This window comes from Physeter macrocephalus, chromosome 2, assembly GCF_002837175.3.
Source record: "Physeter macrocephalus isolate SW-GA chromosome 2, ASM283717v5, whole genome shotgun sequence".
Taxonomy (NCBI): Eukaryota; Metazoa; Chordata; class Mammalia; order Artiodactyla; family Physeteridae; genus Physeter; species Physeter macrocephalus.
Window position 1 is genome coordinate 77,554,526 of NC_041215.1, and position 13,047 is coordinate 77,567,572.

General features: G+C 52.4%; 1 protein-coding gene and 1 long non-coding RNA gene across 3 annotated transcripts in view; one reads left to right on the forward strand and one right to left on the reverse strand.

The window, feature by feature from the left end:
- Positions 1–534: 534 nt before the first annotated feature.
- Positions 535–4,835, reverse strand: DLX2 (distal-less homeobox 2). Its single transcript, XM_024122172.2, has 3 exons — positions 4,074–4,835; positions 3,397–3,581; positions 535–2,892 (listed from the first exon to the last, which is right to left on the reverse strand). The coding sequence occupies exons 1-3, from the start codon at positions 4,471–4,473 to the stop codon at positions 2,482–2,484; spliced, it is 996 nt and encodes a 331-aa protein (XP_023977940.1). The 5' UTR covers positions 4,474–4,835; the 3' UTR covers positions 535–2,481.
- Positions 4,836–8,274: 3,439 nt separating this feature from the next.
- Positions 8,275–13,047, forward strand: part of LOC129392563 (uncharacterized) — a 149,632-nt gene continuing 144,859 nt past the window's right edge. For both annotated transcript variants that reach the window (XR_008618685.1, XR_008618686.1), the window contains exon 1: positions 8,275–8,912. This is a non-coding gene — a long non-coding RNA (uncharacterized lncRNA). The remainder of the gene's footprint in view (positions 8,913–13,047) is intronic.

Below are 13,047 nucleotides of genomic sequence, written 5' to 3' on the forward strand. Positions count from 1 at the left end.
TTTTGGCAGACCTTAGTTGAGGACACACAAAACGGATGGCTTGAATAGCCATCCTAGAGGACATATGGCAAACTGGGCTCTCTGGCTTGCCCCCAACCTCCTCTCCAGTAGACGCTGGTCGCTTCAGAGGGGATGGCTAAGGTTCAGCCTCTCATATAGGAAGGGGCCAGAGCTCTCCCAGCCCTAGAATGCTGCTCTTCCACACAAGGTGAACTTGGAAAGGCCTCTTGGGTAACTCTGGGCCTCATAATTGCAGGCAAAACTAAAGCCTCACTATTTGGGGGCATTGGGATAAAACTCTATGCTACTAAGCAAAATTTATTGAGTGCTTACCAGGTGCCGCACACTGTCATTCCCTTGTTAAAGGCTCACAGCTCTGAGATACCTGTTATTATTGATTCCATCTTACAGATCTGCAAACTGCAGCACAGAAAGGTTAAGTGGGTAGCCTAAAGTCACACAGTTTGTGACTGAAGCCAAGACGTTTCCAATTGTAGGCCCCAGCGCTTTCAAGGAAAAAGACTTTTGGTTCAGGACTGCATTACCCACCTACCCCTGGCCCTTGAAGGGAATGCCAGAAATTAGGGTCACTTCCAAAGCTGGGCGCTAGTTATGTGGGATCCAAGGTGGAAAGCAGAGCTGAATCATGTATGGACGTTTCCCCTCCAAGATCATGAGGTGTTAACAACGCCGAATCCACAGGACTGTGCGTCGGTCTCCGTGCGAATGTACATGAATTTTTGTCAGTGTTCTGTGTAGGAGTGTTAAGTGTGATTCAGTATGTGATAGTATGGATGTGACTGTGCGAGTCCGTGTGTGATTGCATGTGTGCTAGCGCAGCCCTGTGTGCCCGGGGTCGCCCTGCCTTCCAGAGTATCGCGAGGGCCTGGGTAACTCACTGAGTTCTCAGCTCAGCCAGTCCCAGAAGGGCTGCAGGGCAAACAGTGGGGACGGTCCAAAGTAGGGGTGAGACCCCGGCTTCGGCATGTTCCCCGCGGCGCCTCGAAGGTACTGCCCTGCCAGCAACTCGGGCGCGGGGGCGGCTGAGACCTCCCAGGAGCGGGGCTGCGGCGCCGGCGCCGAAGCGGCCGGGCGGGCGGAGGCTGGAGCCACCGGGCACTGAGTGACTCACCGCGCCGAGAGCTGGCGAACCTCGCGCGGGGACACTGATGCGGGCAGAGCGTGAACTCTCGCTGCGGCCCTGCGCTGAGAGCGCGGGTCCTCGCGTCGCCGCACCTCTCCGCAAGTCGCAGCCTCCGATAGATGTAAATGTCACTCTTGGCTGACCTAGTTCCCCGCCTGGGCAGCGGCTCGAGCTTCCAGGTCGTGACACCAAGGAAAAAGCGCACACATCCAATGAAAACAATAATTTATTTAAATAATCTCTTCATATTGTAAAATCAACATTAAGAGCATGTTGTTTTCATAATAAATAACCCCAAAATACCTTTCATTTCAAGAACAAAGACTTTAGGATAAGATAAAACAAATCCAAATCAGTAGCTTAGTTAAACTGAGAACATTTTTCGAAGGGAAAAATAAAACGGAGGGGTTGCTGAGGTCACTGCTAAACCGCAGTTTTCACAAGTGGGGATTTACAAAAAAGTCTGAAAAGATGAGTATTTTTATACAAATAAATCAGTGGGAAAATCTGCACAGACACCTTTATTTACAAACGCTATATCGAAGTCCAGGCTAATAATCCTGAATAGGTTTTAAAAAAGATAATTTAAACACATTTTTTTGCAGTGTTCACATATTAAAAAAATCATTTTTTCCCCAACATCAAAATGAGGTCATCCGCAAAGGCACCTAAACTTTTAAAAAAATAAAAATAAAAAAACTCCACTGGTGAAGGATGAGGAGAGAGCTGAGGGAGCGTTCCTGCGAGGAGAGCTAAGGCGGGGGAGGGAGGAGGGCTCCAACGGCTGGAAACAGCAGGGCAGAAAAAAAGCGGCGGGCCGCCGGGGTCAAGGGGTCGGGGGGCGGGGAGGGCAGGCCGGCAGGACCGGGAGGTCAATAACCCCAGAGGACAGGAGCTGAGCCTGGGGGCGGGCAAGGAGAAAGGAGCCTCAGAGGGCCCAGGCAGCCTCGCGGGCGGGGCAGGCGTCCTTCTCCGGGACTCTGCTCGCGGCCCGGGGCGAAAAAGGCGCCGGACTGCCTCGCCGGGCGGGGCGGGGCGGGGAGGGGAGGCAAGTCTGAGGCGGGGCTCAGGTCGGAAAGGCGGCCGTGGCAGGGTTTCTCCCGCGGATGCCGGGTTTCTCCGAGAGGAGCCCGTGGCGCGAGAAGACGCCTTCCAGTCCCTGGTCGCGCGGTGGCCCCGCGAGGGTAGCAGGGCCTGGGGCAGGCCATCCTGGGCCGCCACCTCCGGGAGCGGCGGGTGGCATCAAATGGCCAGCCGGAGGGACCCTATGGCTCTGGGGACGAGCAGTAAGGATAACTGGTCTCTGCTCTCTCAGTCTCTGGCGCAGTCTCCGGGAGTTAGAAAATCGTCCCTGCGCTCACCGGGGCGCCCCCGCCGCCGTGGTGGTGCTGGTGGTGGTGGTGGTGCGGCTGCGGGGTCTGCGCCGGGTGCAGCAGCGGCGCAGCGGCCTGCAGGTGCGAAGTGGAGCCCGAGGCCTGGTGGTACCACGGGTAGTTGCCCAGGAAAGCCGAGGCGGCGCTGCTCGGGCTGGAGCCGGAGCTGCCCGCGCCGCTGCCGCCGCTGCCCGGGCCGCCGCCGCCGCCCCCCATCCGCTGCGGCGCGCCGAAGTCCCAGGAGGTCGGCGCCGAGGCCGGCGGCGAAGCACAAGGTGGCGAGGCGCTGGCCCCCGGGTGCTGCTCCGAAGGGATCTCACCGCTCTTCCACATTTTCTTGAACTTGGATCGGCGGTTCTGGAACCAGATTTTGACCTTTGTGGAAAAGGGACCTGAGCATTAATGGAGGAACCTCGGCCTGGGGCAGGGGAGGGGAGGAAGCTTAGGAAGACAGCTGGTGGACACCCTGGGCAGGTAAGCCGATCACGTGCCGCGGCCTCAGAGGGTCTGTCGGTTCCTGCTCCAATGGGAGGTATTCTCAGAAAACCCGAGAGAGCGGATGTGTGTGCACTTAGGTGATGGTGACAGCGGAGGGAGTCAGGAGGGCCACTTGTTTTACCCGCTTAATCAGTAGTACGCAGAAGGACAACTTGCTACCGGATTTCTGCCCACCCCTGTCCTATCCTTTCCTCACACGAGGTGGCACCCTGGGGGATTATCAGCTTCGGGCGTGGAAGTTTAGGCCGCCCAAGGCGCGGGCCTCGAAACCCTTAAAAGTACTATAAAAAATACTTTAAAAAACATAGTCCTAAACCTGCCTGCTTCCTGGCCATCCCAGGCCAGCGCCCTCCTCGTGCCTCCCAGGCCGCGAGCCCTCACCTGAGTCTGGGTGAGGCCCAGAGACGCCGCCAGCTCAGCTCGCTCGGGCAGTGCCAGATACTGGGTCTTTTGGAAACGCCGCTGAAGAGCCGCCAGCTGGAAACTGGAGTAGATGGTTCGGGGTTTCCGGACTTTCTTTGGCTTGCCGTTTACTATCCGGATTTCAGGCTCGAGGTCCTCTTTTTCTGCAATAAAATGGAATCGTGAGAACCGCGCAACCGCGGGAGCCCAGGAGTTCCCCGCCCGCCGGGAGAGCAGCGTGGAACTTGGCCTAAGCCGGGAGGCGGGTTTTGGAGACGCTGCGCAGCGCTCAGGCACAACTTTGCAACGCGCGGACCCGCGCCGCCAACGAACCCGGGAGTCGGCCCCTCCAGGGAAGGGGAAGACAGGCGCAAACCGGTGGAGAAAGGAGCAGCAGGTGGTAGGGAAATGAGGTTGTTGTGAGGCGGCCGCCGAGGCCACCTGGTCCCACCAGCCGAGTACCCGGGTACCCGAGGGACGTACCCGGTGACCCTCGGCCAATTGAAAGTTGAGGAGGGTAAAGGGCGCGAGGCGAGCGGGAAGCAATCAGTGTGAAAGGCCAGGGCTCCAGATGGATCCCTGTCCCAAAGATTTTTATCCCACCCATCCCAGGAACTAGACCGACTTGGCACCCTTGACGCGAAAGTTATGCTTACCAGGTTCGTTGTTGGCCGGGGACGAACTGGTCCCGTAGGGAGCGTAGGAGGTGTAGGCGGTGGTGTAGCCCAGGTCGTAGCCGCTCTTGGCTGAATAAGGGACGTTGTTGAGGCCGCTGGCGTGGTACTGGTAGGAACCCATGTGCGCGTAGGGCGAGCCCCCAGCGCCGCCGCCGCCGCCGCCCGCCGGGTGTTGCTGGTTGGTGTAGTAGCTGCTGTCGGTAGCTGTGGACACCGGGAGTGTGGGCGACTCCTGAGGCTTGTGGAGGCTGCTGCCGTTGCTGCCGCCGGGGCCAGCGCCGCCGCCGCTGGGGGGCTGCTGTTGCTGGTGGTACGTGCTGGAGGCCGTGATCTGGGTCGAGTGCATATCAGCCACCAGACTGTCAAAGACTCCAGTCATCCTGGCCCGGGACGGGAAAGAGCAGGGGTGGCGGGCGCGAGGGGGGTTGCGAGGCGCCTCCTCCGTCTCTCCCTGTCCCCTCCAGCAGCCAATGTAATTACAGTGGGGGAGGGGGGAGGAAAACAAGAAATGCGGCAATGGTCTAGGCAACTCCTCCTCCGGGGGAGGCGATCACCGTGCACTGCTCGGGACAGCTGCCTCCGGCCGCATCCTCTCTCCGCCTCTCGGGCCGCTCGGCTCCTTGCCCAGCGCGGGCCTGGGCGAGGGGCGGGCAGTGGAGGGGTCAGGGGTGGCGGGGCCTGGCCAGGGCGCCAGGAGGAGGTGGGAGCAGGTGAGCAGCCCCGAGCGGCTTTACGATTGTCTGTGGGCCGGGCTCCCGCAGGGTGGGCATTTAACACTCGTCACGTGAGCTCAGGCGACGTCACCTAGCAACGGCCAATCAGAAGCGCCGAGCCACAAGGCTTCTGGAGCTCAGGAACGCCGGGCGCGGGGCGGGGGTGGGGGGGTGGAAATCACAGGGCTGGCGCTGCGGCTGCTGTGGTCGTGGGTGCAGACAGGCTGCTGCTGAATGTGAGCAGCGAGGCGAGGGGCTGGAGGCGGGGGGCGGAGAATCAGGGTGACCGGTGGCAGGAGGACGGAAGGCGTGAAGACGGAGACTGTCATTTCGCCTCCGAGGAAGAAGAAATGGGGTCTCCCAACCCTTTCTTTGTACAAGTGTCGACCAATTCCAGTGATTCGTACTTTCACGTCCGAGGTCAGCTTTCAAACATTAATCAAAATAAAGCGGTGCGGAGAGCCCGGCCAGTTCTAGCTCCGCTTTTCCTCGAAGGGTCTGGCATTTACCGTTGTCAGCCACTCGGCACTTGACATAGTCCATTGATATAATGGTATAATAATAATATCTGCTTCCTAACCAACCCACAGGGATATTAGGACAATTAATTCGATAATATTTAAACTATTTTCCTTGTTCCTTGAGAGAAAAGCTATATAAATTCAAAGGTAGTATTGCTAATGATATATTTGAAAGCATTTTCCCTTGTACTTTTCGGACACACCGAGATGCTGAGTAATTACGTGTATTTGATGGCTAATTGACAACCGAAAAACGATCCCGGGGATTTCCTCTCTAGGTTGGACTGACCAGATGGCCTTCAAAGTTAGTTCTAACTTTAAATTCCATGTTTTTACGAAAAAGGAAATGGGATGATACTTTGGTGAGAGTGTTGTCTCGATACTACAAATCTTGCTAAATTTACAGAAACAGAAAAGTTTTATCTCATGCACTTAACCGTATTTTAGTTTTTTCATTGTAGGACGCTGTTTGGCCCTATCACTGCAATTTCTTTTTCTTTTAAATCTGAAGTGGCGATTTCCTCTATATCTGTTTCCTGGTGGTTGGAAACCGTGGCCCGGAGTTGAGGGACACTCGCCTTTACCGGAGTCCGCAGTTCCTGCCTTGTGGCGCCACCTGGTGGAGGTGTTCGTAATTGCGGTGGGCCCAGCAGACGGTCTAATCATGCCGAGGCGCCAGCCTCTGAAACCCCCCAAAAGAACAAAATAGTAATTAAAAGCCACAAAATTGTGCTAGTGCGCGCCATCTGAAGCACCCCGTTCTAAAGACATAACACGTCGCTGAAAGAACTTGTTACAACAACTGCCTAATGGAAAACAAGTTAATACTTTGAAAAATATCTTTGGTTTTCTTCCTCAGAAAAAGCAAGTGTGTAATTAAAACTCCAGCATCCGCATAGCTCACTCTCTGCGGAATAGTGAGGAAGGTAATCCGCCTGGATTTAGTTTGCAGCCTTCCTCTTGGTTACAGAAGGCCCCTAGATGGAGAAGCGGGAGCTGGTTTAGAAAGCTTCGGGAGGTGGGTCTCGCCACAGGCCGCATTGCCTCATCAGCGCATTGCGCTCAGCCTGCTGCTTTGTGGGCCCCAGTCTCAAACTTAACCTCTTGATATGTAATCAAGATTGCTTTTTGGTGTCCTGACACCAAGTTACAAATCCTTCTGTCACCACAGCGGTAGCTGTTTTGATCTGAGGTAAAAACTTGTTTTCCTATTGAAAACGAAATATAAAAGATCTAATTTCCATAGCCTTGCCTTCTCTCTGCTCCTTTGTTCCCACTCCAAGCATGTACTCCAGACTTTTTCATGGTGGCAAATGTGTTTAATTTTATTAACTGTGAGAACCTGCATTAATGGCCTGAATTCCAGGTCAGCTAGATCTGGAAAATAGCATCTTCCTGGAAGGAAATATGACCCCAGTTCCCCTTTAACTGCAAAACAAGGGACTTGTGTGTATATGGGAGAAAAGACCGGAGGCAATGAGCAAAGAGAGAGAGGGAGAGAGAGGCAGAATTTACAATTGCATTTGGAGAGTCAAGTAAAGACCTGAGATGTTAATTCTGATAATCTGGGCACAAATCTGGGTTTGCCTAAATTATCAGATCACAATATCCAAACAATTTCCTCACTTTGGTCTAAAGTCAGGGAGACAGTACTGTAGAGAACTGACACTCTTGTCCACAGTTCAGAGTAGGGGGATGCCTCTCCATAGTGATTTGAGAGGAGTTTGGGGAGGGGCTCAGATCGAGTTTGGGGTAATAGACATGCCTCCTTGCAGCCAAAATTCGTCCTCCACCTCAGGGCACCCTCCTTCCCCTCTTCTGCTTTCAGTTTTCTAGAGAAGGATGGGGGAGGGAAGGGGGCTCAGTGTCTCTGCTCTGGTCTTCTATGTTCCAGCACCGTCGCTGAGACCTTCCTGTTTTGGATCCCATGCCCACGAGGTTGTCGCGACAGCCCTTTATCTGTCTCCTCCCTTGGGAGCCTCGTGACAAGCCTTGCAGGCAAGGACGGAATCATAGTTCCCATTGTACACATGAACAGTGATGCTCCAGGGCAGAAACGACTTCCTTTGAGTTAGGTACCCCTCCTTTCTCTGTTGCCATAGTGTAAACCACAGGGTACTTACTTACCGTAAGCCTTGGCCGAACAGCTGCCGACCTCTAGCAGACAGCGAGCGGCTCTGGAAAACAGGTCTGCTGCGCCTTGCTTTCAGGCCTCGGCCCTACCGCTGGCTTGAGTCAGGCGTTTAGGGCTCCCCCTGGCTCTGCGCACAGCCTCTGCCCGACCACTGGGCGTCCTCCATTACACAGAAAGCGGACGCCGAGGGGTGCCGGGATGGGGGGTGGGGGGAGAGGATCACCCCTGCCGGCAGGGGGCGCGGGGTGGGCGCCGAAGTGCCGTTTGTGCGCAGCCGGGACAGGCTCATTCTCACTCGCCTACGTCACTCGGGGTCACACGCGCTGCTGCTGGACTGCCCCCTGTTCCCACTCTGCATTCTGCCGTCGAGGGTCCCAGGCAGCTAGTCTCGCTTACCATGCCACGTACTGTGCCAGGTGCTGGGAGTTCCTGTTCTCCAGTACCTTACAGTCTCGTGGAAAAAGCAGATATACTGCGACAACTAATACAGTAGTAACGGCCAGCTTTTATTTCTTGAGCGTTTCCTGAAGTCCAAGAGTTCTGACAAGCACTGACCCCTGGGAACCATCCTATGTGGTGGGTTCACAATTATCCACATCGCGGAAACCAAGGCTTACAGAGACTGATTTTTTTTTTTTTTTTTTTTTTTGCTTCAGGACTCGAACGCAGGTCCGGGCCACAGAGGCAAGGCCGCTGCTGCCGGGGTCCGGTTGCAGGCCTGCGGGTCACGGGAGATCACCGCGGCACACCCACCTCTCCCGGGCCAGGGGCTCCGAGGCAGAGGGACCACTTAGGAAGGGGCCCTGCGGCCCCAGGAGCGGACTGGAAGGAGAGGCTTCTCCGGGAGAGTAGCCTGCGCGGGCACTGCTCGGGACCCGGGATGATCCCGGAACAGACTCGGGGGTCACTGTTTGGTGCAGGGAAGGCGGGCGCCCCCTCTCGCTCCGCCCGCGAACCGCAGCTCCGCGCAGGTGTTTTGTCCCCGCTGAGTTGCCGCACCTCCGCTCCCTGCTCGAGTGAGTAAACCCAAAAGGGCTAGGCGAGAGAGAGCCGACGCTCAGCGTTCACAGCCCCGAACCTTTCGCGGGTGAGTCATGGCGCTGGGTGGTCAGTTCAACACGCTTCTAGAACTTTCAGACCAATTTCCCCGACTACCTTCTAGGTCTTCCTGACCCAGATCCAGGCCCATTTCGCTTTACTGCCTCTTCAGCGGTTGAAGCAAAGAGAGCGAAAGCGGGGTTTCCTGACCCGCCAGGGCGCCCAGACTGGGGCGAAGGGTTCCCCGGGTTCTGAGGCGCTGCGCGGGGCCTCAGTGTCCAGCTGGGGCTCCCAAGGCCGGAGACTCGGCAAGGCGGACAAGCTTCAGTGAGCGAGAGGGACGCGTTCTCTCTCCGCGGCTAAAAGCTTCAGAGCTCAGTGTCGGATCAGGCGGGCCAGGAACGCCGATGGAGTAAGTTACGCCTCCGCGCCGCCGCCCCCCAGCTCCGAACACTGGGACCTTCACTTTGCACTTTCAGCTGCACCCACGTGGGGTGATAAGAGGTGTGCAAACAAATGGCTCTCAACAAGGTTTATTCTTGAACCTGAAAGAAAACAATCTCCGCCCCTTTGCCCTAGGCACCGAATGGGCGGACGCCGCAGGGAACGTTTGCGTCGGGCGAGCTCAGGTGCCTGCGGGGCGGGCGGGGAGAGCTGCGTTCATTCTGGAACCTCCTGCCCTCTGCGTGCCCAGCCACGGTTGGCTGCTGCCTCTCAGGTTGAAGGGTAACTCCTCCCATAAGAGGGGCGGAGGTGAACCCCTTTGCGGACGCCCAAACTCGATGGTCACCCCCTGAGGCTCATGGTGCTGGGTTGTCAGTTATAGCATACTTCTGGAACTTTCAGAGCCAATTTCGCCTTGTGCCTTACAGGTCTTAGACTCTAGTCAGGTCCATTTCACTTTATTGTCTATTCAGTGGTTGAAGCAACCCGCCCCCCGGTACCAAACGGGAAAAGAACTTGGAAGGAACTGTTTGAAACTCAGAGTACTGTTTTGGGTACACGGATTCCCTTCTCTCCACCCCCGCCCCTTCCTCATCACACACTAAAGAGCTGTGCCACCTCCTATGGATGTGCTGACTCCTGGGCTCGGAAGCCAGACTTTTCTGGGTTGAACCGCTGCTCTTACTGTGTGACCTTGGGAAAAGGACTTAATTTTTCTGTGCTTCGTTGATTTTGCATCTGTAGAATGCGGGTAATAATAATACCTTCCTGGAGGGAGTGGCAAAGTAGGTGAAGAGGATTAAGAGGTACAAACTTCTACTATGTATAAAATAAATGTTAACAATGATGTAATGTACAGCATTGGGACTATAGCCAATATTTTATGATCACTTTATATGGAGTATAAGCTATAAAAATACTGAATCATTATGTTGTACACCTGAAATTAATATTGTAAGTCAACTATACTTAAATCAAAAACAGAAACAAACAAACAAACAAAAAACCCAATACCTTCCTCCTGGGATTATTGCGTGGGAACATATCACCACGTATTTTCTTGTCTGCTGCCCTGCTTATCCGGAGAACTGGGCATTCTCTGGCCTAGGCTCTGCAGGTTCTTAAAGGCCAAGGCGAGGGTGTTGCCCCATTTTCTTCTCTAGTGCGTAAGGATGCTTTCTCCAGGGGGCAGGCTGAGAGCAGAGGAGGCCTGTTAACTCCAGGGGACCAGAGCAGGCTGGGGATATGGGCGTCGGCCTCCCAGTCGCAGTGCAGGGCCCATGTGCCTTAAGAAGAGGTCAGGAGCTGGGATGTGGGGAGTGCAGGGCTGCCTGCAGCACTGAATTTAGGAAAGGCTCTCAGGCTACTTACTACCTAACTCATGTAGCATTGCACTATCCTCATTTAGTCCCCTGGGCAGAGTCCCTCTGTGCTGAGCCTTAGGTAGTTTCCCTGTGTGGCATGCCCGGGCTGCTTCTACACCTCTCTGAAACTGTAGAGGGGGATGAAGAGGAGCCCTGCAAGTTATTCATAGGGAACTGACTATAGCTATGTCCAGCTTCTTGCATCCTTTTTTAGATAAAAGGAAACGTTGTTATTGTTAAAAAATTACAAAGTAATTTGTCAGAGAATCAAATAGTATTAGAAATATATTGGAGTGGTTAAAAGTATAGGCTCTGGGCTCAATTCCTAGCTTGGCCATTTGCAAGCTGTGTGACCTTGGGAAAATTACTTAACTTCTCTGTGCCTCAATTTAGTGTTTAATCAGAATAAAACTTCATCATTTGGACTAGTAATGGAAAATTGTAGAATAGAACAAGTGCTGTCTCCCAAAATCTGATCTTTTGGGGAACACAACTAGACTGACATTTCCAACCAACCCTTGCACTTAGGTTAATGATGTGATTCAATTCTAGGCTATGAGTGGAACAGAGTGGGAGTCATGAGTACCACTCCTAGGATGGGCCATTTAAGCCAGGGTTGAGACTCTTCCCTGCCCTTCTTCCACTGGCTGGAACCAGAGTCAACTTAGACTTTGCACACTGTCACTTCCACGGCATTCTGTTGGCCAAAGCAAGTCATAAAGCCAGTCCAAAGTCAAAAGGGGAAGTAGACTTAAGATGACCAACTCATCTTGGTTTGCCCATGACTTTCCTGGCTTTAGCACTTTAAGTTCTGTGTCCCAGGAACCCCCTCAGTCCTGGGTAAATTGGGATGGCTGGTCACTCTAAGTAGACTCCACCTCTTTGTGGGAAGAGCTACAAAGTCACATTGCAAAGGGCATAGTTATAGGGAGGGATGAAGAAATGGGACATTTTTTGCAGTCAGTCTACTTCAATGCCCATGAGGTTTCCAAGTAGAGTATCAGGTATCATTTGACTCTTATTTATTTATTTGGCTGCGTCGGGTCTTAGTTGTGGCACGCGGGATCTTCGTTGCGGCACGTGGGATCTCTTCCTTGCGGCACACGGTCTTCTCTCTAGTTGTGGTGCGCAGGCTTTAGAGCACACAGGCTTAGTTACCCTGCGGCCTGTGGGATCTTAGTTCCCCGACCAGGGATCAAACCTGCGTCCGGTGCATTGGAAGGTGGATTCTTAACCACTGGACTACCAGGGAAGTCCTTCATTTGATTCATAAGAGAGGTCTGGTCTGGAGATAAATTTAGGGTGTGTATGTGTGTGTGTGTGTGTGTGTGTGTGTGATTATCTAATATTTATTGAGCAATTGAATGACAGATACTAATATAGTAAACTTTTTAAAATGATAATAATAATAATATCTACAAACTAGTTTTAATCCTTACAAATTAAATAGGAAAATACATACTGTTTATCTCCATTTTACAAATGGAAATAGGAGTTTAAAGTATTGTTTCTTGAGATAAAAGGAGAGCAAGATAAAAGGAAACTGATGGTGAGGGATGGAGATAGCAAATCTACCAAAAGCTGATATATGGTTCCCAAATACAGCAATTTGAGGCTAATTAGCATAGGGGGAATGTCTTGACACACCTTGATTAGGTTCTGATGGACCAGGTAAATTACTGTTATTATTTTTTATACATCTATTGGAGTATAATTGCTTTACAATGTTGTGTTAGTTTCTGCTGTACAACAAAGTGCATCAGGTATATGTATACATATATCCCCATATCCCTGCCCTCTTGAGCCTCCCTCCCCTCTAGGTGGTCACGAAGCACCAAGCTGATCTCCCTGTGCTTTGCAGCTGCTTCCCACTAGCTATCTATTTTGCATTTGGTAGTGTATATATGTCAGTGCTACTGTCTCACTACATCCTAGCCTCCCCTAACACCCCTGTGTCCTCAAGTCCATTCTCTATGTCTGTGTCTTTACTCTTGCCCTGACACTAGGTCCATCAGTACCATTTTTCTAGATTCCACATGTATGCGTTAGCATACGATATTTGTTTTTCTGTTTCTGACTTACTTCACTCTGTATGACAGACTCTAGGCCCATCCACCTCACTACTAATAACTCAATTTTGTTCCTTTTTATGGCTGAGTAATTTTCCACTGTATATAGGTGCCACATCTTTATCCATTCATCTGTCGATGGACACTTAGGTTGCTTCCATGTTCTGGCTATTGTAAATAGTGCTGCAATGAACATTATGTTACATGACTTTTTTTGAATTATGGTTTTCTCAAGGTATATGCCCACTAGTGGTATTGCTGTGTCATATGGTAGTTTTATTATTAGTTTTTTAAGTAATCTCCATACTGTTCTCCATAGTGGCTGTATCAATTTTCATTCCCACCAACAGAGAAGGAGGGTTCCCTTTTCTCCACACCTTCTCCAGCATTTATTGTTTGTAGATTTTTGATGATGGCCATTCTGACTGGTGTAAGGTGATAATTTCATTGTGGTTTTGATTTGCATTTCTCTAATGATTAGTGATGTTGAGCATGTTTTCATCTGTTTGTTGGCAATCTGTATGTCTTCTTTGGAGAAATGTCTGTTTAGGTCTTCTGCCCATTTTTGGATTAGGTTGTTTGTTTTTTGCTATTGAGCTGCATGAGCTGCTTGTATATTTTGGAGATTAATCCTTTGTCAGTTGCTTCGTTTGCAAATGTTTTCTCCCAT

What these genes read in the sequence shown, in the direction of transcription:
- DLX2 (XM_024122172.2), bottom strand. Translation starts at nt 4,473, where the DNA reads ATGACTGGAGTCTTTGACAGTCTGGTGGCTGATATGCACTCGACCCAG. An exon ending in CCCGGCCAACAACGAACCTG is followed by an intron (nt 3,582 to 4,073) that starts GTAAGCATAACT and finishes ATTTTATTGCAG; the next exon opens with AAAAAGAGGACCTCGAGCCT. An exon ending in TGGGCCTCACCCAGACTCAG is followed by an intron (nt 2,893 to 3,396) that starts GTGAGGGCTCGC and finishes TTTTCCACAAAG; the next exon opens with GTCAAAATCTGGTTCCAGAA.